At 47.7% G+C, this 26,707-nt stretch overlaps 1 protein-coding gene across 1 annotated transcript in view; it reads right to left on the bottom strand.

Annotated features, from left to right (window-relative positions):
• Positions 1-26,707, bottom strand: part of LOC118395242 (myomegalin-like) — a 57,499-nt gene that overhangs the window by 6,253 nt on the left and 24,539 nt on the right. Inside the window, exons 7-40 of the mRNA XM_052464270.1 lie at positions 25,265-26,638; positions 22,879-23,016; positions 22,220-22,339; positions 22,004-22,096; positions 21,574-21,798; positions 21,324-21,482; positions 21,134-21,235; positions 20,302-20,439; positions 20,010-20,189; positions 19,521-19,715; positions 19,131-19,301; positions 18,786-19,022; positions 18,561-18,667; positions 18,206-18,348; positions 10,858-10,976; positions 10,293-10,474; positions 9,358-9,649; positions 8,513-8,717; positions 8,220-8,336; positions 7,901-7,962; positions 7,698-7,856; positions 7,347-7,564; positions 6,871-6,988; positions 6,621-6,738; positions 6,390-6,444; positions 4,947-5,197; positions 4,573-4,833; positions 3,588-3,839; positions 3,068-3,316; positions 2,732-2,921; positions 2,360-2,460; positions 1,799-2,086; positions 606-710; positions 153-355 (exon numbers count right to left, since the gene is read on the bottom strand). Of these exons, the coding sequence (XP_052320230.1) occupies positions 153-355; positions 606-710; positions 1,799-2,086; positions 2,360-2,460; positions 2,732-2,921; positions 3,068-3,316; positions 3,588-3,839; positions 4,573-4,833; positions 4,947-5,197; positions 6,390-6,444; positions 6,621-6,738; positions 6,871-6,988; positions 7,347-7,564; positions 7,698-7,856; positions 7,901-7,962; positions 8,220-8,336; positions 8,513-8,717; positions 9,358-9,649; positions 10,293-10,474; positions 10,858-10,976; positions 18,206-18,348; positions 18,561-18,667; positions 18,786-19,022; positions 19,131-19,301; positions 19,521-19,715; positions 20,010-20,189; positions 20,302-20,439; positions 21,134-21,235; positions 21,324-21,482; positions 21,574-21,798; positions 22,004-22,096; positions 22,220-22,339; positions 22,879-23,016; positions 25,265-26,638 (6,927 nt within the window). The remainder of the gene's footprint in view (positions 1-152; positions 356-605; positions 711-1,798; positions 2,087-2,359; positions 2,461-2,731; positions 2,922-3,067; positions 3,317-3,587; positions 3,840-4,572; positions 4,834-4,946; positions 5,198-6,389; positions 6,445-6,620; positions 6,739-6,870; positions 6,989-7,346; positions 7,565-7,697; positions 7,857-7,900; positions 7,963-8,219; positions 8,337-8,512; positions 8,718-9,357; positions 9,650-10,292; positions 10,475-10,857; positions 10,977-18,205; positions 18,349-18,560; positions 18,668-18,785; positions 19,023-19,130; positions 19,302-19,520; positions 19,716-20,009; positions 20,190-20,301; positions 20,440-21,133; positions 21,236-21,323; positions 21,483-21,573; positions 21,799-22,003; positions 22,097-22,219; positions 22,340-22,878; positions 23,017-25,264; positions 26,639-26,707) is intronic.

Raw genomic sequence — 26,707 nt, 5'->3', positions numbered from 1 at the left:
AGACAGTTAGCTAGACATCTTCAATTTCCTAAATGTACCTGTAGCAACAGACTGTTTACATTGAGTATGTGGCCAGCGCGCAGGATTTGGTTCTGGGTTTCGAGATTAGGTCATCTCCAATTCAGTTGTAATAGTGCTACTTTCCCTCTTACCTGGTCGTGGCTGCCCTCCAACATTGATTGGCTGAGGCAGGCCTGCAGGGCTGTTTCCATTCGCTGGACTAGACTCCTCCCCTCCAGGACCTGCTGCTGCAGAGCGCTGTAGTCGTCCACGTGCCCGATGGCATGGCGCCCGTTCCGGTTAGAGAACGAGCCGTCCGGGGCGTCACCCTCCAGCTCTGAGTGGGGGTCCAGATCTGTACGAGGGGAGGAAGACGAAGAGACAAGGCCTTAGTGTCAGACTAACTGGTAAACGAGAGAATTTGAGATGTTATTTGTTTTTTGAGGAAATGGAGCGATTAAACATCCGGAATAACATCCTTCCTGGACAATTTTAACCTTATAACCAGACTTGTGTAAAATCCTACAGATTTAAAAATCAGATATGTACAACTCTCATTTCCCCATTTGTCATTAAACAGGATGCAGTTAGCGTTAGAGTCACACCATTGGCAGTGAGCGGGGTCTCCTCCAGGTCTGTGTAGAGAACGTGGTATGGAGATCCACAGTTAAACAGCCCAATGTCTCTGACCGGGGGAGACGGAGCTGGGTCTGCAGAACAACACACACACAGACAGACAGGGATGTTTGGCCACCACACACACACACAGACAGACAGGGATGTTCGGCCAGCACACACACACAGACAGACAGGGATGTTCGGCCACAACACACAGACAGACAGACAGGGATGTTCGGCCAGCACACACACACAGACAGACAGGGATGTTCGGCCACAACACACAGACAGACAGACAGGGATGTTCGGCCAGCACACACACACAGACAGACAGGGATGTTCGGCCACCACACACACACACAGACAGACAGGGATGTTCGGCCACCACACACACACACAGACAGACAGGGATGTTCGGCCAGCACACACACACAGACAGACAGGGATGTTCGGCCAGCACACACACACAGACAGACAGGGATGTTCGGCCACCACACACACACAGACAGACAAGGATGTTCGGCCACCACACACACACAGACAGACAGGGATGTTCCACCACACACACACAGACAGACACCACCACACACACACAGACAGACAGGGATGTTCGGCCACCACACACACACACAGACAGACAGGGATGTTCGGCCACAACACACAGACAGACAGGGATGTTCGGCCACCACACACACACAGACAGACAGGGATGTTCGGCCACCACACACAGACAGACAGACAGGGATGTTCGGCCACCACACACACACAGACAGACAGGGATGTTCGGCCACCACACACACAGACAGACAGACAGGGATGTTCGGCCACCACACACAGACAGACAGACAGGGATGTTCGGCCACCACACACACACAGACAGACAGGGATGCTCGGCCACCACACACACAACCCTGAACACTCAACATTCACTAAATTATAGTGCTTTCAATAACAAAAAACGGCATTACTCTGTTGTTATTTGTTCATTAAACACAGCAATCAGTCAGTTCAATGGGATTTACACGAGACAAACCGGTTGGTCCCATTGATAGTGTTGAAGAGTGGGCCAATATTAAGCTTAGGCTGGTATTGAGTATTGGTGCCTATCAAGCTGATATCAAAATGTATTTCCATACTGTAACCCCAAACCACACCACTACACCAGACAACACGCGCTTACCATGCAGTAGCTGCCGTCTGTAGAGGCTGTCCCTCTGGGGGCTGGCTGTAAGGGCACTGAGAGACGGGGTACGAGGGGGCTCCATCCCCCCAATGACGCCCACCCCTCCGTGGACCCCACCTCCCAGCTTCTGCTCCAGGTGTTTGTGGAGCTCCAGTTGTTTCAGGACACTGTTCTCTTGGACACTGGACTGGAGCTGGGCTCTGAGGCTCCTCACCTCCCCTAGCAGCTCCCCCAGCTCCACGGGCACGGCAGGGACCCCACCGTACTGGCCCTCACACAGGTACCCTGAAAATCACAATAACAGTGTCAGTCAATATAACACTGTATGTCATAGGCCCACAGCAAGTATAAAGTCCAAACAGAAACTTCTGAGCGTAATTTGGAATTCTATGCCAGCAGTGTCTGATATATGCAAATGTCCCAGTTATGTGTACGCATCTCAAGTTAGGTTAATATTTTAACATATGTTTCCATTGGTGAGCATTGATTTAAAGGCAACCTCCTGAATTGCAGTGCTATATGAAACCACTAGCTTGTGGATGAAGTGAGTAAGCTGACCTGGGTTGCCCTTGGCGTTGACACACACTCTGTGGTAGACCTGCAGCTCACTCTGCAGAGAGTGGAGCAGCTCCCTGCTCTCACACAACTGCTGCTGGAGCCTGGAGACAAGAGAGAGATACTGGGTGACCACACACACACTCTGTGGTAGACCTGCAGCTCACTCTGCAGAGAGTGGAGCAGCTCCCTGCTCTCACACAACTGCTGCTGGAGCCTGGAGACAAGAGAGAGATACTGGGTGACTACACACACACACACACACACACACACACACACACACACACACACACACACACACACACACACACACACACACACACACACACACACACACACACACACACACACACACACACACACACACACACACACCTATTGTTCTTGTCATGGCTGTTCTGCCTCTCCTGTCTGAGTGTGTGAATCTGCTGTCCCTGCTCCTGGCTATGTGTCTGCAGCCGTCGGAGCTCCTCCTTCCACTGCTCCGCCTCTAGCTCCGCCTGCTTCAGGCGGGCACGCCCCGTCACCACCACCTCACGCAGCTGCTCCGCCTCCTCACACGTATCTGAGGGGAACCACATATGATGGCGGGGAAAAGTTAGACACTACATCCCATCCTTTGGAACAAGATTAAATGATTCAGCCAAATAGAACAAATATGCAGAATGTGGTTCTATGTTGACCACAGCATGGGTTGGTGAGATGCAGTACCTGAGCTGGCCTGCAGTTGTGCCTGGAGAGCCAGGTTCTCCTCTTTCAGGACTCTGATCTCATTGGACAGCTGGCTGACAGAGTCCACCCCCTGGATGTAGATGTTAGTGGGGGCTCCTCCGTCGCGGCCGGTGGTGGCCAGGCGTTCCTCCAGCTGCTGCCTGAGCTTCTCGTTGGTCCTGATGGTCTCCTCCAGACGCTGACGCAGACACCGCACCTCTCTCAGGTGCTCTTCGATCAGGTCCACACCTGGGGAACGCAGGACAGAGAAGAGAGTTCAGATTCTTGTTTACGTCAGCATCTTTGTGCACAGTGTATATTGTGCATGCCGTGGTCATAGATGAACCGAGATGCTGTAAAATAGTGTATAGCCAATATGTAAAGTTCATCAAAAGTTGAAAGTTCATGGATTAGCATACAAAGGTAAGTTCAAAGATAAATCTTTCAAGTGCCCTATGAATAAACACAACTTGTAACCTATATGGAAAATAATAAGATCAATGAAAAGGGGTCTTCATGCCAGTGAAGCTGTTTCTTGAATTGTTTCCTGATGACCCAACCCTGGCTGGCTGAACCATGTTCTCCATATCCCACAATGCACCCTTCTCCACCAGGTCTGTGTTGGCCTTCAGGGCTTGGCCTGGGGGTCGGCTGCCTAGCTGGTGTGGGTAAAAGGCATGATGGGTAATCTGGCCGTAAGGGGAGTGGTCTGGCTGGTGGTGGGCGGCTGGTGCGAGGTTGGACAGAGCGTTGGCGTGTGGAACCACAAAGCCTGTAACCATGGATATGGGAGAGATGTCAGAAACACAGCCATACAGAACAGAGTCTGTATTTATGAGCCAAACTTAGGTGCTGTTAAAGGAGTAGTTCACTAAATTTAAACTTGATGTTAGATGGTTCCTCACCCTGGAAGTAGTCTATGGGCCAAGATAAACTGTAATCCATGGTTCATTTTTCTTTAAACAGCCACTACAAACTTCAGCTAACCTTAGCCACCACACACTAACAATCAATGGAAGTGATTGGGGCATGTGGACATGTTTTTAAAAAATGATGTCCAATTCACCTGAAATCAATTCAGATCAACTCCATATTTGGTTTGATGTTACTCTAAGGTGATATGGCCCCAACTTGTGTTTGATGATACAGCGCCTGCTTCTGGTCCAGATATGCTATATCTCTATAGAGAAACTTGTTAGAGGGTATTACAGTATACCTGGACCAGAAGCAGGTGCTTCTGGGATCTCTCAACCCCAACATTGACACATCCACACTCTATTCGCTGTCTCATCCTGATCCACACTAGGCCTGCTAGCCCTAACATCATCCAATCAATCGCATGTATTTATAAAGCCACTACTCCAGCCAATGCTGTCCCTGTCGGTATCACACAGAATACATGCTACAGATTCTACTCCATTCTGGTACTCCCCCAATCCATAGCACCAAGCCTGTCCCTCAGTTAGTATACTCCAAAAACACATGCTAACGCTAACTCTGCTCACTCTCATTCATAGCCATCTGTCTGTGCAGGGTATCCAGCTCCTGTTGCATCGCTTCCATAGACAAGGTCCTGGACTGGGGGTTAAAGGTCATATGCTGACCCCAGGGGTCATGGTTAGGGTATAGGCCAGGGAGGGACTGGGAGGCGGGTAGGGAGCAGGACACAGGACCAGTCTGACTGGCCAACTCAGGGGTGGAGTACAGCATGTTAGGACAGCTGCTGGAGGACTTAAGGCAGGGTGGAGGGAGGGAGTGGTGGAGGTCTGGAAAAAGAGTGGTGAAAGGGATGAGAGGAGATTGGAAAGAGGATGGAGGGAGGTTTAGAGTATGTGTCTACGAATAACACATATTACCTAAGTTTAAGTGGCTACTGTACCTGTGTTTCCTGGGCCATGTCTCGCCCCCTGTTCCTGCTCTCCCTGAGCGTATTCGCTGGCTTCGTCCACATCTGAGCATAGCTCCAGGTCCTCATTGGTCCGGCACTCGTCTGACACAAAGGAGGTCCTGTCTGATTGGTCGGTGGTCTCTGAGTGGGCGTGGCTGCTGCAGGGGGTGTCGGAACGCTGCTGTAGCTTGGTGTGGAGGGACTCGATGATCTTATCTTTCTGCTGGAGCTCCTTACTCAGCCTAGGGAGAGAAAAAGAGATTGATTATCTCATCCTTTACTCAGTTCCTACAATAGATACACTACCGTTCAAAAGTTTGGCGTCACTTAGAAATGTCCTCGTTGTTGACAGGAAAGCACATTTTTTGTCCATTAAAATAACACCAGTCTCAACGTCAACAGTGAAGAGGTGACTCCGGGATGCTGGCCATCTAGGCAGAGTTGCAAAGAAAAAGCTATATCTCAGACTGGCCAATAAAAATAAAAGATTAAGATGGGCAAAAGAACTCAGACACTGGACAGAGGAACTCTGCCTCGAAGGCCAGCATCCCGGAGTCGTGTTGACGTTGAGACTGGTGTTTTGTGGGTACTATTTAATGAAGCTGCCAGTTGAGGACTTGTGAGGCGTCTGTTTCTCAAACTAGACACTCTAATGTACTTGTCCTTTTGCTTAGTTGTGCACCGGGGCCTCCCACTCCTCTTTCTATTCTGGTTAGAGACAGTTTGCTCTGTTCTGTGAAGGGAGTAGTACACAGTGTTGTACGAGATCTTCAGTTTCTTGGCAATTTCTCGCATGGAATAGCCTTCATTTCTCAGAACAAGAATAGACCGACGAGATTCAGAAGAAAGTTCTTTGCTTCTGGCCATTTTGAGTCTGTAATCAAACCCACAAATGCTGATGCTCCAGATACTCAACTAGTCTGAAGAAGGCCAGTTTTATTGCTTCTTTAATCAGAACAACAGTTTTCAGCTGTGCTAACATAATTGCAAAAGTGTTTTCTAATGATCAACTAGCCTTTCAAAATGATAAACTTGGATTAGCTAACACAGCGTGCCATTGGAACACAGGAGTGATGGTTGCAGATAATGGGCCTCTGTGCGCCTATGTAGATATTCCATTACAAATCTGCCGTTTCCAGCTACAGTAGTCATTTACAATATTAACAATGTTACACTGTATTTCTGATCAATTTGATGATATTTTAATGGACAAAAAATGTGCTTTTCTTTCAAAAACAAGGACATTTCTAAGTGACCCCAAACTTTTGAACGGTAGTGTACACGTACAGACAGACATAGGCCACCAGAAAACAGGCCACAAACCAGCAGCATATACCTGGAAAGATCCACCACAGAGCTCAAAGGCCGCAATCACGTTCTAATATAATTTGTATAACCATTTTGGAGACACATCAATAGGTCATAAAAACCCACCGTAAAGCAAGCAGCTCATGGCCCATCTTATCATCATGGAGCTCAGCACGGTCACCTGAGGAGAGAGATGGAGTGGTAGTGGAGAGGAAAGGGAGGACAGAAGATCAGGGAATGTGTGTGTGTCTGCGCGTGTGTGCGATTGCAACCACTGTGTGTGTGTGTGTGTGTGTGTGTGTGTGTGTGTGTGTGTGTGTGTGTGTGTGCATATGTTTGTGTGTTCTCCACACTCACGCCCACTGATCTTGGTGCCCACACGTTGTGCCAGGGCAGTGCTCTGTGCCAACTGCTCTCTGAAGCTCTGCCCCATGTAGTAGTCGATGTCGTTGGCACGCAGCAGCTCCTCAAACGCCTGTCGAATCAACTACATTCAGTTAATAGCTAAATATATATATATTTTTACTTCAATTACATTTATTTGATTCAATCACTGTCGACGTGGTACATAATGTCCTGATCTGTGGAGAGATCGTCAGTGTCATACCCTGGTGGTGTCTCCCAGGTGCTGTGTGAGGATGTGACACACTCCGCGGCCCTCCCTCATCTTCTGACGCAGGTGGGACAACTCCCTGGCCTGTGCCTGGATCAGAGTGTTGTACTTCCTGTGCAGAGAGGGAGGAAGAGGAGGGGTCAAGACATTAAAGACAGAGATCGTCATCATCACCATTATCATAGTTATCATCACCAGTATCATCACCATTATCATAGTTATCATCGCCATTATCATTGTTATAGTCATCATCACCATTATCGTTATACAGTTATCATCACCATTATCATGGTTATCATCACCATTATCCTTGTTATAGTCATCAAAGCCATTATCATAGTTATCATCACCGTTATCACAGTTATCGTCACCATTATCATTGTTATCATCACCATTATCATAGTTCTCATCACCATTATCATTGTTATCATAGTCAATATCATCATTATTTCCTTCCTTCATTTCCTCACCCGGGCCAGGTAGCACACTTCCCCTCCTCCACCGCCCTTCCTTTCCCCTCCAGCCTGGAGCTCTTGAGTTGCGCCTCCAGTGAGGCCACTCGGGACATCAGCTCTCGCAGCTCCCGGCTGGGCTTGGGTTCCATGCGAGGCCCCAGGCTGTCGGACATCCAGCCCTCATCCTCCTCCACACCGCTGGGGGCTGGGGAGGCCTCGAATGCCCAGTTCACCTGATAGAGAGGAGAGAAAAGACTGAATAGTCACAGAAAATGTCATATCAGCCCATAAAGCAAGAAGCGAATAAGACACTGAAGCAATCAATCAACTGATCAATCAATCAGGTCTTGTATGTATATGACGTACCTTGCGCGGGGGGCGTTCCAGACTGGATGCGTAGTCGCTGGTGGTGGATAGTGAACGCACACGTAGCTGCAACCCACGAATCACCTTGTGACAGCGGGCCAGCTTAGAACGCAGGTCCTGGACCAATTGCTGTAGAGAGCCTGTCACTGACTCCTCCCCCTCGTCATAAGCCCCGCCCACCCCCCGTCACCATGGAACCAAACCCCGGCATGCTCATAGTCCTGCTGGTGGCTCAGTGAGGTACACATCTCCAGATCGTCAAACTCTGAGGGAGGAGCGATACAGGAAGAGACTAACAAGTTGTACAGATCATCACACCCGGCACAGGTAAGGTAGTGACAGGGGAGGTGTGTGTGAAAAGTCAAGTAGCTACCGTATGGCGAGTTTGAGATGTCTCAAGTGGCAAAGTGAGATAAAAGCAGTGAAAGGTGACAGGTGAGAGAGGTGTAAGACCAGGCAGGAGCGAGAGAAAAGACAGGTGAGACTGGGGAGACAAATAAAGGAGAGACATAGCTCAGTTACCCGGGCTGCTGGCGTCCTCTCTCTCTGCCTCGTTCTCACTACGGCCACACGTCTCATAACCCAGGTCCTGTAGGTCCACCTGGACCTGCTTGCTGTCCTGCTCTACTGACGTCTCCGCTGTGAGAGTGTGCGTGAGAACCATTACTCCTTGAGTAAATTACATCGAGTGACTCAATGAAGTGAATCAGATACACTGTATTTAATTGTGTACTTTCCAGACATGATTATGAGCCTCCGTAGCAGCATCCTGTGGTATGCATGTATGTTTTCGGCGTAGGTGTATGATGACTCACTCAGTAGTTCCCTGTAGTCCTTGAGTTGTTCAGCCTGCGCGTGGACCGTGGCCTCAGACACCATGAGTCTCTCCTGCAGCTCTCTGCTCTCCTGTCTGCTCAGCGCCAAATCAGAACGCAGACGAACCACATGATCACGGAGACCCGTCTCCACATGCTGCCAGAACCCGCCCACATCATCAGTGACATCATCAGACCCCGCCTCCTATAGGAATCAAGACAAGGCAAAATCCACTTGAATGCCCCTCCAACTAGTGGGAAACTCGTCTCTAACCCTTGAGTTCCGACTTCTCCCACACGCTGGCCTGTGACGTCATTAGCCAATTAGCATTTTCTAAATGAGTTCAAAGCATTTGAATGCATCCAACTGGCAATTTACACCTTCCCACTTGGTTATGAATGCAGCATTTGGCTAAGGTGTATGTAAACTTCCAACTACAACTGGATGTCCTGTGTCCTATTTCATAAAGCACATGCTGAAACACAGAACACTCCTTTCCCCTCGCCTGAAAAAAAGGAGCAGCAGTTGCCTGCCCAGAGCCAGTGCTGCTTATATAAACTATCCCCAGGCTAAGAAAACTGCCCTACATAGACTGCTATAGCTACACCAACACAGAGGGGGAAGGAAGTAGACACAGAGAGAGAGGGAGAGAAAGGGAGGATAGATGAGGGGCAGGGGACAGAGATAGGGAGTAGTGGAGGGAGAGAATATAAGGGAAGAGAGAGGGAGAGAGAATGAGATAGAGAGACAGAGAGTAAGATGAACATTTTGAATTCTACACAGAGTGAGATGTTAAACACTATTCCGGCAAGCACTGGTTTTGGGTAGAGGATTGTACCTTTACCTTCTCTGTGTGGTCTGGCTGACGGTGGGACAGGAGAGTACCCAGGTCTAAGGAGTGAGGTCTGGTACACTGTCTCTTCCCCCTTCCCTCTCTCATCCTTACTGCTGGGGGCCCACGCTTGCTCTGGGTGGGTCCCACCGCTGGTAGTACCTCTTCCTCCTCCTCCTCTTCCTCTTCCTGTTCCCATCCTTGACACGTGTCTGTTGGATCTTCCAGCTCTCCTAGACCTTCTACCTCCCCTTGGTTCTCTTTTAGGGCCTCGTTCTCTTGTTGCAGCCTCAGCAGTGTACTCCTGCACGCGATGGAGAGTAAACCATGGGATTCAGTATGAATAACAACAACTACACTGCTTAAGGGTTATTGTAATTGCTTATCCACTATTATTGTGATGTGATGAAAGAAACAAAAGCTGAAATAAATCATTCTCTCTACTATTATTATTACATTTCACATTCTTAACATAAAGTGGTGATCCCAACTGACCTAAAAAGGGAATTTTTACGGCGATTAAATGTCAAAAGCTGAGTTTAAATGTATTTGGCTAAGGTGTATGTAAACTTCCGACTTCAACTGTACATTTAGAATGAATTCAGTCAAGGAGCAGAAGAGACATTTTCGCTCATCCAACTACTGAGGTGCCCCTTAATATGCATCGTATACATGTGATGTAGACTATTTGATGTGTGTATGTATATATTTGTGATGTGCTGTATATCAAATCAATTGCATGTGCTCTATTGCTCTGAATTTGCTCTCAATTGATAATATTGGAAGAAAAAGTAGAATAAAGATCTGTGCGGCTCTCTGAAGGATTGTCTCAACCCAAAGTGGCCCCCTTGCAAAAAATAGTGAGTAACACTGGCATAGACCATTTAATGTGTTCGATTAGTAGATACTGACGTATGTAGGTAAGTGGGTACTGTGTATGTACATACCTCATCTGGGCTAGGGAGGAGTAGCCGGTGGTCTCCAGCTGGGTTCTCATCTCCTCCAGTTCTTCTTCTATTGCTCTCTTCTGTTCAGCCAGCTGCTTCACCTGCCCCATGGCCCCCTGGGACTGTGCTCCACTCACAGGTCCTCCAGACAGCACCCCCTGCCCACAGGCCATTCCAGAGTTCTGGTCAAGAAAGAGAGGAAAAGAGAGTTAGAGAGAGGGGTGACAGAATTACAGTTTCATAACATGAAAAAGGACTTGTTAGTCTGGGTACTGGTCTGCGTCTGCTTCAGCTAATCGCTTTGTTATTGTCTTATTTGGCAAGAGAACAATGCAGTGTTGTTGAATACAGAAACAGTCTGGCAACCAGGCTGGAAGATTGTCAACATTAAGCTCTAAAGTACAAGGGGATGAGATAAGTGTTGGAAATCCCATACCGAAGGCAACAACATTGGAACATTGATACTGGAACATTGAGAGGCAACCAGTCTGTTCGAGAGAGACTACGATGAGAGGCACAAGGCTAGTGTACAATTTAAGATTTAAAGGTAAGAAGTCACATGTACCTTAGTGGAGGCCAGGCTTTTGGCAGTCAGTTTATCCTCATCGTCTTCGATACTGTCTGAGAACTCATCAGTGCTGCCCTGTTCATCGTCTCCCTCCTCCTCTTCCTCCGTGCTGAGTTCTGAAAACACAACAGCCAACCGATCAGATCAGACACTTCCTCGTCCTTCTTTCCTCTCTCCGCCTCCCTTTGTCTCTCAACCTCTCCCCTACCAAGTTTGTCTATATCACACTCTACCACTCTCCCTCTAACTATTTTTCTTCCTCACTCTTTCTCTACCTCTCTCTTCCCCTGGTCAGAATCAAATGTTATGTCAGGAGTAGACAGCCAAACATACACACTGAGCCCAGCCATGGATAGGAGAGCCCGTCTGTCTTCTTCCCAACCCTGTAGTGTGTATGTGTTCACTCTGTGCTGGGGATATGGACACACACACACACACACACACACACACACACACACACACACACACACACACACACACACACACACACACACACACACACACACACACACACACACACACACACACACACACACACACACACACACACACACACACACACACACACACACACACACACACACACACACACACACACACACACACACACACTCTCCCTCTCTGTGGCGCTATGAGGCACGAAGTAATAACAACCACACAGATCTATTTTTAACATTCTGTCATAGAGGGTATGTCATCACACACACACTCTCCCTCTCTGTGGCGCTATGAGGCACGAAGTAATAACAACCACACAGATCTATTTTTAACATTCTGTCATAGAGGGTATGTCATCACACACACACTCTCCCTCTCTGTGGTGCTATGAGGCACGAAGTAATAACAACCACACCGATCTATTTTTAACATTCTGTCGTAGAGGGTATGTCATCACACACACACTCTCCCTCTCTGTGGCGCTATGAGGCACGAAGTAATAACAACCACACAGATCTATTTTTAACATTCTGTCATAGAGGGTATGTCATCACACACACACTCTCCCTCTCTGTGGCGCTATGAGGCACGAAGTAATAACAACCACACAGATCTATTTTTAACATTCTGTCATAGAGGGTATGTCATCACACACACACTCTCCCTCTCTGTGGCGCTATGAGGCACGAAGTAATAACAACCACACAGATCTATTTTTAACATTCTGTCATAGAGGGTATGTCATCACACACACACTCTCCCTCTCTGTGGCGCTATGAGGCACGTAGTAATAACAACCACACAGATCTATTTTTAACATTCTGTCATAGAGGGTATGTCATCACACACACACTCTCCCTCTCTGTGGCGCTATGAGGCACGAAGTAATAACAACCACACAGATCTATTTTTAACATTCTGTCATAGAGGGTATGTTATTGCTTTTACACAATGATTTGACAATTAGATGTTCAACGCTTATTTTTTGTTTTTGTAGTTTCACCATATTAAAATGACAATTCAATGACTTAAAATGAGGGACAGACATAAAGGAATCACTAATCACAGGAAATAAATAATAATCTTCAGAAATGACTTTGTCAAAGCAAAAAAAGAACCAGGGGTTGACAATGATGAAGAGAGGTGACAGGGTTGACGGAGGAACATGGAGACATTTGGGGGTTAAGTGGGTTAAAATCATCCTAGAGGTGACAGGGTTGACGGAGGAACATGGAGACATTTGGGGGTTAAGTGGGTTAAAATCATCCTAGAGGTGACAGGGTTGACGGAGGAACATGGAGACATTTGGGGGTTAAGTGGGTTAAAATCATCCTAGAGGTGACAGGGTTGACGGAGGAACATGGAGACATTTGGGGGTTAAGTGGGTTAAAATCATCCTAGAGGTGACAGGGTTGACGGAGGAACATGTCAAAATGCTGAATCTTGGCACTTTAGCAAGTTTTGTTCAAATAAAAAATCAGATTTATTGAATTCTCCATTTGGTCTCTATTTAGTATTAAACAACTTTAAAATGTTCAATATTGGTGCACAATTCCTACTTAAAATATCAAAGGAAATGACCCTACTGTGTGCATTCTTTGCATAACAACGCACCTCTGCCTCCGTTTAGACCGAAGATAATGAAATATTCTATGGAAGAGACTTATGGGAGAGATTATCCTTGGTTTAATGTTTTTTAAACGGCCTGTAACTCACTCAAAACCCTTGGCATTGTGTATTAGGGTAGGGTGGGCGAAAAGCTATGAGCGGTACACAGGGGGAGAGTTGGCTGAGGGACAATGAAGACCAGATCAAATGTAAAGACAAAACTCGCTCACTGCAAGGCTGTTTATTCAGCCTACAGAACCTCAGCACCTGGCCATTTTAGACAGAGCTGGTGTGTCCTGCACTATGACAGAGCTGGTGTGTCCTGCACTATGACAGAGCTGGGAGAACAGCTTCAATGCACCGTGGCATAGATTCTACAAGTGTCTTAGTAGGGTGTTGGGCCACCACGAACCACCAGAACCGCTTCAATGCACCTTGGCATAGAATCTACAAGTGTCTTAGTGGGGCGTTGTGCCACCACGAGCCACCAGAACAGCTTCAATGCACCTTGGCATAGATTCTACAAGTGTCTTAGTAGGGTGTTGGGCCACCACGAGCCACCAGAACAGCTTCAATGCACCTTGGCATAGATTCTACAAGTGTCTTAGTAGGGTGTTGGGCCACCACGAACCACCAGAACCGCTTCAATGCACCTTGGCATAGAATCTACAAGTGTCTTAGTGGGGCGTTGTGCCACCACGAACCACCAGAACCGCTTCAATGCACCTTGGCATAGAATCAACAAGTGTCTTAGTAGGGTGTTGGGCCACCACGAACCACCAGAACCGCTTCAATGCACCTTGGCATAGAATCTACAAGTGTCTTAGTAGGGCGTTGTGCCACCACGAACCACCAGAACCGCTTCAATGCACCTTGGCATAGAATCTACAAGTGTCTTAGTGGGGCGTTGTGCCACCACGAACCACCAGAACCGCTTCAATGCACCTTGGCATAGAATCAACAAGTGTCTTAGTAGGGCGTTGGGCCACCACGAGCCACCAGAACCGCTTCAATGCACCTTGGCATAGAATCAACAAGTGTCTTAGTAGGGCGTTGTACCACCAATGAGCCAGAACATCTTCAATGCACCTTGGCATAGAATCAACAAGTGTCTTAGTAGGGCATTGGGCCACCACGAGCCACCAGAACCGCTTCAATGCACCTTGGCATAGATTCTACAAGTGTCTTAGTAGGGCGTTGGGCCACCACGAGCCAGAACAGCTTCAATGCACCTTGGTATAGATTCTACAAGTGTCTTAGTAGGGCGTTGGGCCACCACGAGCCAGAACCGCTTCAATGCACCTTGGTATAGATTCTACAAGTGTCTTAGTAGGGCGTTGGGCCACCACGAGCCAGAACAGCTTCAATGCACCTTGGTATAGATTCTACAAGTGTCTTAGTAGGGCGTTAGGCCACCACGAGCCAGAACCGCTTCAATGCACCTTGGTATAGATTCTACAAGTGTCTTAGTAGGGCGTTGGGCCACCATGAGCCAGAACCGCTTCAATGCACCTTGGCATAGATTCTACAAGTGTCTTAGTAGGGCGTTGGGCCACCACGAGCCAGAACAGCTTCAATGCACCTTGGTATAGATTCTACAAGTGTCTTAGTAGGGCGTTGGGCCACCACGAGCCAGAACCGCTTCAATGCACCTTGGTATAGATTCTACAAGTGTCTTAGTAGGGCGTTGGGCCACCAGGAACCAGAACAGCTTCAATGCACCTTGGTATCTTAGTAGGGCGTTGGGCCACCACGAGCCACCAGAACCGCTTCAATGCGCCTTGGCATAGATTCTACAAGTGTCTTAGTAGGGCGTTGGGCAACCACGAGCAAGAACCGCTTCAATGCGCCTTGGAATAGAATCTACAAGTATCTTAGTAGGGTGTTGGGCCACCACGAGCCAGAAGCGCTTCAATGCGCCTTGGCATAGATTCTACAAGTGTCTGGAACTCTATCGGAGGGATGCCACACCAGTCTTCCTCCAGAAATTCCGTCATTTGGTGGTTTGTTGATACTGGTGATGAACACTGTCTGAGGTGCCGCGCCAGAATCTCCCATAAGTGTTAATTGGGTTGAGATCTGGCGACTGAGACAGACACCTACAAGACCCTTTATGTTCGTGTGAGACCCTCTTTCAAAGCCACTGACATCTCTTCTTCTAGCCATTGTAGCTGAATAATGGGCAACTGGGAATTTGTAAAAGACCCTTAGCATAATGGGACGTTCATTGCCTAGTTAACTCAGGAACCACACCTGTGTGGAAGCACCTGCTTTCAAAATACTTTGCATCCCTCATTTACTTGTGTTTGATTTATTTTGCCGGTTACCTGTATGTACAATAGAAGCATCTCTCTCAGCGCCTTATGAAAAGGTATATTCATGTACTTATAGTTGAACGCTATATAATTACATGATATTACAGTTAAATCATGACATATAAACCATATGAACGAATCATTTTCATTGGCGGACATCTCCATGTCCAGTCCTCACCAGAGCCTCTGGTGGTGAGGGTGAGACACATATGAAGCACACAGATCCAGACCGTGCAGACATGTAAGGGGAAAATGGCTCATAATAATGGGCTGCTAAGGGGAAAATGGCTCATAATAATGGCCTGCTAAGGGGAAAATGGCTCATAATAATGGGCTGCTAAGGGGAAAATGGCTCATAATAATGGGCTGCTAAGGGGAAAATGGTCCATAATAATGGGCTGCTAAGGGGAAAATGGCTCATAATAATGGGCTGCTAAGGGGAAAATGGCTCATAATAATGGGCTGCTAAGGGGAAAATGGCTCATAATAATGGGCTGCTAAGGGGAAAATGGTCCATAATAATGGGCTGCTAAGGGGAAAATGGCTCATAATAATGGGCTGCTAAGGGGAAAATGGCTCATAATAATGGGCTGCTAAGGGGAAAATGGTCCATAATAATGGGCTGCTAAGGGGAAAATGGCTCATAATAATGGGCTGCTAAGGGGAAAATGGCTCATAATAATGGGCTGCTAAGGGGAAAATGGCTCATAATAATGGGCTGCTAAGGGGAAAATGGCTCATAATAATGGGCTGCTAAGGGGAAAATGGCTCATAATAATGGGCTGCTAAGGGGAAAATGGTCCATAATAATGGGCTGCTAAGGGGAAAATGGCTCATAATAATGGGCTGCTAAGGGGAAAATGGCTCATAATAATGGGCTGCTAAGGGGAAAATGGCTCATAATAATGGGCTGCTAAGGGGAAAATGGTCCATAATAATGGGCTGGAACAGAGCTAATGGAACGGAATCAAATACCTGGAAACCATGTTTGATGTATTTGATACCGTCCACTAATTCCACTCCAGCCATTACCAGGAGCCTGTCCTCCCCAATTAAGGTGCCACCAACCTCCTGTGCTATCTGTATATACCTTATAGTAAAGTATATAAAGTATATGCCATTTAGCTGACGCTTTTATCCAAAGCGACTTACAGTCATGTGTGCATACATTCTATGTATGGGTGGTCCTGGGAATCGAACCCACTACCCTGGCGTTACAAGCGCCATGCTCTACCAACTGAGCCACAGAATCTATCCGGTTAGATATAATGATTGGAAATATTACTAGTGTGAGGCAGAAGGACTGCTTCACATAATATACTATACTGACTATGTTTTCTTATACCTAATAGTGACTTACCTGTGTCAAAGTTGTCAATCCACATCACAGTAAACTAGCCATGCAAACAACATGCTGGGATGCCATAACGACAGAGATGGTATTGTAACTCCCTAAAAACATGAGAGATCTCTTTCTTCTGTGAAAGAAAACTTATTTTATAAGGATATTCTTAGAATATTCTTAGAATGTGTGAGCGTGTGTGAGAGCATGCGTGTGTGTGTGTGTGTGTGTGTGTGTGTGTGTGTGTGTGTGTGTGTGTGTGTGTGTGTGTGTGTGTGTGTGTGTGTGTGTGTGTGTATGCAAGTGTTGGTGGGCGGTAATGTCTAAGAGTGTGTTTTGACACAGAGACTATGGAGACAGAATGTAGAGACAGGGATGAGAAAAGCACATGATCACCACTTTCTCTTTCTTTCACCTCAGGGATAGACGGAACACCCATTATCTGTTCTCTACTAGTTGGGGGAGAAGAGAGGGTTTGTTGTATTGGATAAGGGGGCAAAAAGGGAGAGGGAATCCAGTCCCCAATTCAAAGAAAAAAATCCTTTCAACAAAAAAAAAAAACAGGAAATATTTTATTTACTTTCCATTTCAAAGTACAAAAAAACGTGGGTTTCATCACCCCAAACTTTAATTGAAAATTCCTTCACTAATCCTAAAATCCTTAAAACCTAATCAATCTGGACCAATCGAATCTCGAATGATACTAGGTATAATCTTATTATCATGTCTTTATCACATGGTGATTGGTACAAAGTCTATCAATAAATGCAAGAAATAGGCCCGCTATCTAAGATACTTGGGTTGTGGGGTATCGAAGAGGGATAACAAGGTTAACAAATAACTAAGATAAGGATTCTTACTTTGTTAATTAAGAAAACACTATTGACTACTCACCTCGTGGCCCATGCATCGTCTTTGAGACTAAGAACAACTATGATAGGATCTTTAAAACCTGTGGAATGAAGATCTGCGGAGGAATACTAACTACTTGGCCATCCTTTTGATTTCAGCTAATATATCTTGGGCCTGCATACGGTATGTACACAAAGATGGTATTAAATAATAACATGGATGACTTGAAGACATTTACTGTAAAGGCATGGACTGGACTGTCTACACCACACATCACATTACCGTAAGGCTGGACACATTGACACCGAGAGACGGAGTACAATACAAAATAGCATTACAGAACAGCCGCACTGCAAAGCAATAGGCAGGCGGTTTGTAAAAACAATACAAAACACAACAATTCAAAACACACTCGCAGAATATATGAATAACAATAAATAATAAAACATCTAAGTTGCACGTTGCCACTTCATACAGTAATTAAAACCACCCCCAAAAACGTGTTGTTGGTTAGAACAGGCATCGGTTATTGTGTGGTGTCTGTGTCATCCAAAGAGGAACGAAGTTGCCCATAGTCACTGACCTTAGGTCAGTATTGAGTGTTTGGATGACTAATGGTTAAGGTTAGGATTTAGGTGAATGTAAACGGATCCTAGATCTGCACCTAAGGGCAACTTCTACCTGCAGTGCATTTGTCTGACTCATTGGCGCAGTGGCTAGACAGAATATCCTACAGAATTAGTAACAGTGCCCCAGGTAGCCCTGGAGGCCGGTCCCTGCCCGTCCCCACCTCCAAAGTCAGACTGCCTCTTAGCTGTCCTCTCCAGTGCCAGGGCGGTCTTCCGGGTCCTGGCTAGGACCTCCTCCAGCTGCCCTCGGAGTGCCTGAATAGAGTCCAGTTCGGTGTGCAGGGCCCGGGTCTTCTCTGAGCTGCTGAGAAAGGGGCAATGACACCACACACACACACAAACAAACATCCTCAAACACTGATTGTGGTTTCAAAGGTTGTTACTAGCCTACTACTGTATGTAGCAATGTGTACTAACACTAGCTTACACTGTCCACAAATGTGTGTATTTGTAGGCACCCAGGTGTGTGTATTTGTAGATGTGTTTATTCTTGGCCTCAGTGAAGGCCTCTCCTACCTGTTTCCTCCGGCCTGGATGTGGCTCAGACTCTGGTACAGCCTCTTCTCTGCCCTCAGAGCATCGTTCAGCCTGTGGTACTCACTGGCCAACTGCTCCAACACACTCTGACAGAGAGGTTGGGAAAAGGAAAGGGGGAAACATTATAAACACACAATCCACTCAGTAGGCGCCAGACCTTAACTAACAAGGACAATGTTGTAGACAATAAAGAACCAGGGATACCTGGTGGTCAGTGTTGGAGGGCTCCCTGGCTATTACTCCTGGGGCCAGGATCTTAAACCTATCCCCCTGCTTCTGGGCCTGCTCCTGGGCCTGAGCTGAACGCAGGGCTGAAATCTCCAGCTGAGCCTCCTTCTCCTTCTTCCTGACCAGCTGCAGCTCCTCCCGAATGGCCTGTATCTCTTCTGCCCCCTCTGGTGTGGAGAGCTCCATGCTCTCCTCCTGGCTCTGCATCAGACTCTGGGTGGGGAGGAGTAGGACAGTTAGTGTGTGTGTGTGTGTGTGTGTGTGTGTGTGTGTGTGTGTGTGTGTGTGTGTGTGTGTGTCAACCAGTGTCCCAGAATTCACCTGGATAAAAGCCTCTTTCTCCTTCAGCAGGTTCTGCAGTCGCTCTGCCTCTCCCATTCTCTCCTTCCGGAGCTCACCCATCTCCCTTTCCTGTGACGACAGCTGCCTACGCAGCTCCTGAAGCTGGCCCGTCCGCTCGCCAATCACTTGAGAGAGCCTATCAGAGTAGTCCTGAGAGAGGAGGTCGGAGGGAGAAAAGAGAGATTCTGAAATCGACTGTCAATTTATATGTTACATCCAGTCTATCATAAATGTTATAATAGACTATTGGATTTTTCTTAGTGATGTTGGGCTGAGTACACTGTACAGCTGACATAAGCTCATCATTCATATTCTCAGAGACAGGTCCTAGATCAGGGGTGTGTGTGTGTGTGTGTGTGTGTGTGGTACCTGTATGTACTGGTCCTTAGTGCTGATGGTGCTGAGCAGATCCTGGACCTGTGCTTGGTGTTCATGGCTCTGGCGGCTGCAGTCTGACAGCAGTTCCTGAAACAGTTTCTCCTTCAGCGCGAGGCGAGCCTTCAGCTCCTCCACCACCCCACTGGGGCCTGCCTGGACCTTAGCCAGGAGGGCTGCCGTGAGGTCCTACACACACATAGGAGAAAACAAAACAAACACACACACGTCAGTATATCTTGTCGTTTTTGGAGGGGGCAGATATAAGAGCAGGTTTTTCCTCATTGGACTAGTTTGAGGTTGTTAAAGCACTGCAAGTCATTAATATCAGCCAACAATGAAAAACTTCAACACTGGAGAGAAACTACTGGTTACAAGAACAAACAGAATGAAAACTGGTGGCACAGCCAGTCCTCACCAGTTGACCTCGTTTAGCGCACGCATGTTTTGCGTATGTGTTTGTGCGTGTTTCTGTGTGTTTACCTGTGTCTCCTGGCTGCGTGTCTGCAGGGCAGTCTGTAGCTGGCTGATGAGCGTGTCTCTCTCTCTCAGAGTGCACTTCTCTCTCTCCTCACTCTGCTGCTGGAGCCACTGCAGGTTCCTGAGGGCTTCTGCTGTCTGCTCCACGTCCAGCTCCTTACCCCGCACCAACGCATCCAGACTCTATACAAACACACAGTCTAAACATGTCAATGTATATAGATGTACCGTGTGTGAGAGTGGGTGTATCCTCGTGGTTGCTCGAGGTATCGTCCTTTAGTGCGTGCGTTTGTACCGTGATGGTCTCCTCGTTGTTGGACAGTATACAGCGCAGTCTCTCCAGGTCTCGCTCCTTCTCTCGAAGGGCCAGCTGTAGTTTCCTCACCTGCTCCTCCCTCTCTTCCAGACCACTGAACTTCTCATCTATAGACCGCTGGACAGAGAAAGAGAACATCAATCATTATTATTAGTATCTATCTATCTATCTATCTATCTATCTATCTATCTATCTATCTATCTATCTATCTATCTATCTATCTATCTATCTATCTATCTATCTATCTATCTATCTATCTATCTATCTATCTATCTATCCTTTCATCTATCCATCCATCCTTTCATCCATCCATCCATCCTTTCATCCTTTCATCCATCCATCCATCCATCCATCCATCCATCCATCCATCCATCCATCCATCCATCCTTTCATCGATCCATCCATCGATCCATCCATCCATCCATCCATCCTTTCATCCATCCATCCTTTCATCCATCCATCCTTTCATCCTTCCATCCATCCATCCATCCATCCATCCATCCATCCATCCATCCTTTCATCCATACATCATCCTTTCATCCATCCATCCATCCATCCATCCATCCATCCATCCATCCATCCATCCATCCATCCATCCATCCTTTCATCCATCCATCCATCCATCCATCCATCCATCCATCCATCCATCCATCCATCCTTCCATCCATCCATCCATCCATCCATCCATCCATCCATCCATCCATCCATCCATCCATCCATCCATCCATCCATCCATCCATCCATCCATCCATCCATCCATCCTTTCATCCATCCATCCATCCATCCATCCAGTAAGAGTAAGTGTCCTTACCTCCAATGCTCTGTCCCTGTCTCTGATGCGTTCTCTCAGTTTGTCCAGCAGAGCATCTCTGGGTTTGGAGCTGTCTGCTGATTCCAGGAGTTCAGAGTACTCCTACAAAGGGTGAGGGAGATAGGGTCAGTGTGTATGTGTGTGTGTGTTCATGTGTGTGTGTGTGTGTGGGGGGGGTTATGTCTCTCACCTGTAGCTGCCTCTCCTTGTCCTGAAGGGAGTGTTTGAGCTGGGTGATGTTCTTGTCTCTCTCCTGAACTTCTGTGCGTCTCTCCGCCTTACTCTCCTCCAGCTGAGCCTCTTTAGTCCGCAGCTCAAAGCCAGACTGAGCCAGGGCACTGCGCAAGTCCTACAGTGGGACAGAGGATAGGTTACACACACCACCTACATCATTGCTACAGGGGTCCACACCAACACATCCACACACAGAGCACACACACCTGGTTGTGTTTGTCGGTGACCTCCCTGTGCTGCAGTGCCTCCTTTAGGTCAGAGTGGAGTCTGTCTTTAGCTCTGCTCAGGTCCTCAGCCTGTCTCTGGCTCTGTCTCTGGGCTCTCTGACTGGCTTCCAGCTCCAGACCCAGGGTGAACAGAGAGCTCTGTAACCCCACCAACTCACCCTGAAACTGGGCTAAACTCGCACCCTCACTGCCCCCCTCTGGATCCTGAGAGAGAGGACCAAACAATAAAATCCACTGAGGTTAGACTTGAAGGTCATGAAGAAAGGGCGTCTCCATCCGTCCGTCCGTCCGTCCGTCCGTCCGTCTGTCTGTCTGTCTGTCTATCAACAGTTGGGTTATTACGGCCTTTTATTAACTGGTATGCTGCTGAGTGCTTGTCTGGACCTGTCTGGGGTGTGTGAGGTCTCACCTCAGTGTGTGTGATCTGGTTGCGGTGGGCCATCTCTCTCAGCTTACACAGTGTTGCATTCTGCCCCTCAATTAGCTGGTACAGCTCCACGGCCTGAAGAGGACATAGGGAATATTCTGCAAATCACAACTGAGTGTGTACTCAAATGTAGTCCCCTGGCTGCGACTCAGAACGGTTATGGTTCAGCAATGTCGCCTCAGTGTAGACCACACATACCTCGTTATCCTTGGTACTGACAGAATCGGTCAGGCATTGAATGGTGCGCTCCTGGCTCTGAGCTCCCTGGCGGATGGAACGCAGTTCACACTCCATCTCAATGAGCTTCTCCTGCAACTTCTGGAGGGAGGAGGGAAACAGAGAGAGAGAAAGAGAGAGAGGATGAGTAACTATAGAGAGAGAGAGAGAGAGAGAGAGAGAGAGAGGATGAGTAACTATAGAGAGAGAGAGAGAGAGAAAGAGAGAGAGGATGAGTAACTATAGAGAGAGAGGATGATGTAACTATAGAGAGAGAGAGAGAGAAAGAGAGAGAGATGAGAGAGAGAGAGAGAGAGAGAAAGAGAGAGAGAGGATGACTATAGAGAGAGAGAGAGAGAGAGAGAGAGAGAGAGAGAGAGAGAGGATGAGTAACTATAGAGAGAGAGAGAGAGAGAGAGAGAGAGAGAGGATGAGTAACTATAGAGAGAGAGAGAGAGAGAGAGAGAGAGAGATGAGTAACTATAGAGAGAGAGAGAGAGAGAGAGAGAGAGAGAGAGAGAGAGAGAGAGAGAGAGAGAGAGAGAGAGAGAGAAACAAAGGGACAAGAAAGTGTGTGTGTGTGTTTGTGTGTATGGTATGCGTTTGATGTAAAGATGGGTAATGTCTCTCTGTAGCCGTACCGCGTTGTTGGCTTCGCTCTCCTGGCTCTTGGCCTTCAGGGACTGGACCTGCTGCTGGGCCTTCTGCAGCTCACTGACACACTGACCTGCTGCACACTCATACTGGTTCAACTGGCTCTGCTGCTCCTCGATCAGAGTCTGGAACACACACACAAAGACTGGGGTTAACACACACACATTACAGTCCACGTTTACCGAATCCCGCTTCGCTCACAAATGAATACTATGGGAGAGATAGAGACAATAGTTTGGCACAGTATTGCTATCCAACCGCTCTCGCCACATCTGTTTATAAGAAAAAGGGACAATGCACTGAGCTGGGCTGTTGGTGACTGTACTTTCCAAACCAAATGCTCTGTTCACCCATCTTTCTATGCTGCTAAAAGCAGATCCATCCTGCGGATATTCTCTCGAGAGCTCCCTGTGTATGTTAAGTGCTCTGCGGTGCCCCTAACGTAACTTACGTAACCAGTGTGTCACCATCTCCCTTACAGCACTCACATCCTATATTTATAGATTTACACTACGGGAGAAAATCCCACAACACACACACACACACACACACACATGTAAGTAATATAAATCTGTTAAATCCCTGTTAGAATGGGAACAGGCTAGATGTATGTGGTGGTATGTGGATTGATCTTCTTATACTGTAATACATACAGTAGAGGTCCTAAGAGCTACAGTACAGACTATAGATACCTACAGGTCCAAGCCAAAAACATACCACATGGCTATAGTCCAGGCCATTTGAGTAGCAGGGAGAGATACTGCACATGCCATAGAAATAGAATGACTTTGAACTAGAAAGTCCATTCTAGTAATTATATGACTATGGTGCATGCTGTAATATAATGACATCCACGAGCCTGGTCTGACATTGCGCGGTACTATCAGGGTTCGCTGCCTCCGAGGCTTATTGCTGCTGTGAAATTAGGCCAATAGTGGTGCCACTCCATGTCCCCCCATGCGCTAACCTAGTTTAGTGAACAGGGCTGGGGCTGGCTGAGGCCTGAAATCCCATTCACATTAAGGAATGCTCCTAAATCAGACACAGGCACTGCCTGCATCTCTGTCACAGTCTATTATCTACTGAGGCTCACAGAGGAGCTAGAGTCAATATGATTGGAATTTGAGAGCTCCATAGAGCTACTGTACCAAAGCACCCAATGAACCTTCATTTTATTCCAAAGGACGCTTACATATCTTCTGTACACCGTGTTTGCTCTTCATTTCATCGACCTTGGTTGGACTGCAAGGCAGCATGACATGAGACGGCCTACTCTTTGTTTTGCAGCAATACATTGAGCTTTAAGCACAGAGATACAGCTTTAAGAGTCCGGGATGAGACTTGATTATGGAAAGAGAACCTGGATTTGTCAACACAGTTCTCACCACTCAGCGCAACTCAATATTAGGAAGGCGTTCCTAATGTTTGGTATATTGTAGATAGATCATACACAGTACCTCAGGTTCTACAGATGTAGGATCTTAATTTGATCACACTGTTGTGACAAATGTAAAACATGTATTGTATTCAAGGTTTATAAAGGCTTCTGAAGTTAGTCATTTCCAGTTTGGAAAATTTCAGACTTGATTTTCCCTTTCGAAAAATGTATTTAACCTCTACAAACGTTTCCATAAATTATAATAATTCACATTTCCTGTTGCTGCAGGATTATTTTCCTGCTGTAGCAAACTGGCTCAAATGAAGTACCTCTGTTCTGTGAAGATGGCAATATCATTCTAGGTTTGTTAATGTACCTCTGTGGTTGGCCAACCATGACAGCTCCACTCTCTGAGCGCACACTCACTCATTAGTATGGCTGACTGGCCTGAGGGCTCTACATGAGAATCCCTCACTGCTTTTAACACACAGACACACAAACAAAACATACATCTGAAGGATTGTATGATGTGCATTTTAGGCATGTAGACACCTGAGTCACACAATGATCTCACAGACACAGATGCACCCGCACACATACACACATACACACATTTATTAAAGTGCTACGGAGCGCACATCCTCTGTGCATCCTCTCTGGAGAGGTTAAAGTGATGTAGATGGACAGCTGGATTATCTAGCTAATTAGCCCGGAGTGTGGTGAGATCACGGAATGTTCTCACGGTTGGGAGCACTGCACTGTCTGCTGAATTCACAGATAACTAACTAACCTTCTGGAATAGTCTCCATATTCTGAGATTTGTATATCTGTAGATGATTAAAATATGCTACAAAAAGGTTTGTAGTAAAATAAGGTATCCTACTGAAATAAATAAAAAAACTCATTTGATTTCAGTTACTGTTCCAGTAGCTAAAAAGTGGGAACGACAGACCAGAGGTGAACCAATGTCTGACTGGAGAGCTGCAGTGTTATACCTGGTGGGGGCGTGGGGGAGGACACTCATGATACAGATCCTCCCACAGCTCCTCTATCTCAGCCAGGTCTAGAGCCCCATCTATCCCTCCATCCAGCCTGATCAGAGGGGCCTCCAGGTCGGGCACATGGACATGAATCTCCCCCTCTCCATTCAGACCTCCATACAGCAACCCCAAGGCCGGCTCATGGAAGCTCAGTCTGGAGCCTCCGCTGCTGGGGCCCTGTCTGTTGAGTACAGGCAGTCTGCTTCCCTTGGGGCTCTGGACTGGCCGGTACACACAGTTCTGGACCAGGCAGAGGGCCAGTGAGAGCCGGGAGGCCGACCTCAGTGGAGTCACCAGGTGGTGCTCCTCGGAGAGGGAGTCGGAGAACCGATCATCCAGGGGGTCCTGGGGATACTCTAGCCCCTCGGGCCCATCTTGGATTGCAGACAGCTGGGTAGATTCTCCGGTTATGTCCAGGGAGTCTATAGAGGGGCTGGAGCTGGCTCGGCCCACCAGGGTAGGGTCGCTGTCCGAAGCCCGGGGCGTAGGGTTGGACCCAGGGATCAGCGTGAGTGAGGAGGGGGTCCCCTCTGGATCTTTCTCCCCTCCTCTTCCTCCTCCACTTGCACGTCCTCCTCCAATCACGCTGACCGAATACCTCGTCGATGGGTCACAGGAAATACTCCGTGCCAACTTCCTGGGTACTTTACACACAGCCTCGTAGTCTGAGTCCGCCACTCGCCACGCCGTGCACCCTCGGCACTTCCTGGGTGAACGCGTGACAGTCCCACAGCGCTGTGACCCCACAGCCGTCACCTCTGGCGCAGGCCCTGCGCATTGTTGGGGATGCCCATGATGATGATGATTATGACCCCCGAACTCTAACCCCTCCTCAGCCCAGGACTCATACAGAGAGTACACCAAGTCCTCCTGGAGCAGAGCACAGTACTTAGCATGGGTCAGACCGGACATGTCCACCATACCATCCCCCTGTACCCTTCCTCCCCCTCCTCCCGTATCCCCAGGTCCAGTAACAGCCCCTGCACAACCGCCTCCATCCTCCCTGTTGGTCTTCCGGTAGAGGCTTCCGATGAGACCCCGTAGCCGGTGTTTCTCCTGGAGCAGCCTCTGCAGCCGTTCAATGGACAGGGCCTCCACCCGGGCAATCACCGTGTCAAACCTATACATGCGCTCCAGTATGAAGGTACACTTGGAGCAGGCGAACTCCCCGCGGCCGTCGCGGATCAGCTCTCGCCCCAGGGCGTGGGACAGGAGCACCTGCAGGTTGAGTTTGGAGGCGGGGTGGAAGATCCATCGCCGTTGGTTACCGCAGAGCTCCCTCGCGCAGATACGACACGCCTCCTTCATTCTGATGTCCAGCATTCCACACGCACACAGTCACGACGGAGGTCATTCACCTGAGCTTGGTGTTTTGTGTGAAGACTTTAGTCTAATGCC

The sequence above is a fragment of the Oncorhynchus keta genome, chromosome 15, assembly GCF_023373465.1.
Source record: "Oncorhynchus keta strain PuntledgeMale-10-30-2019 chromosome 15, Oket_V2, whole genome shotgun sequence".
NCBI lineage: Eukaryota > Metazoa > Chordata > Actinopteri > Salmoniformes > Salmonidae > Oncorhynchus > Oncorhynchus keta.
The sequence above is the reverse complement of the archived record's forward strand: the minus strand, read 5'-3'. Positions and strand labels throughout refer to the sequence as shown.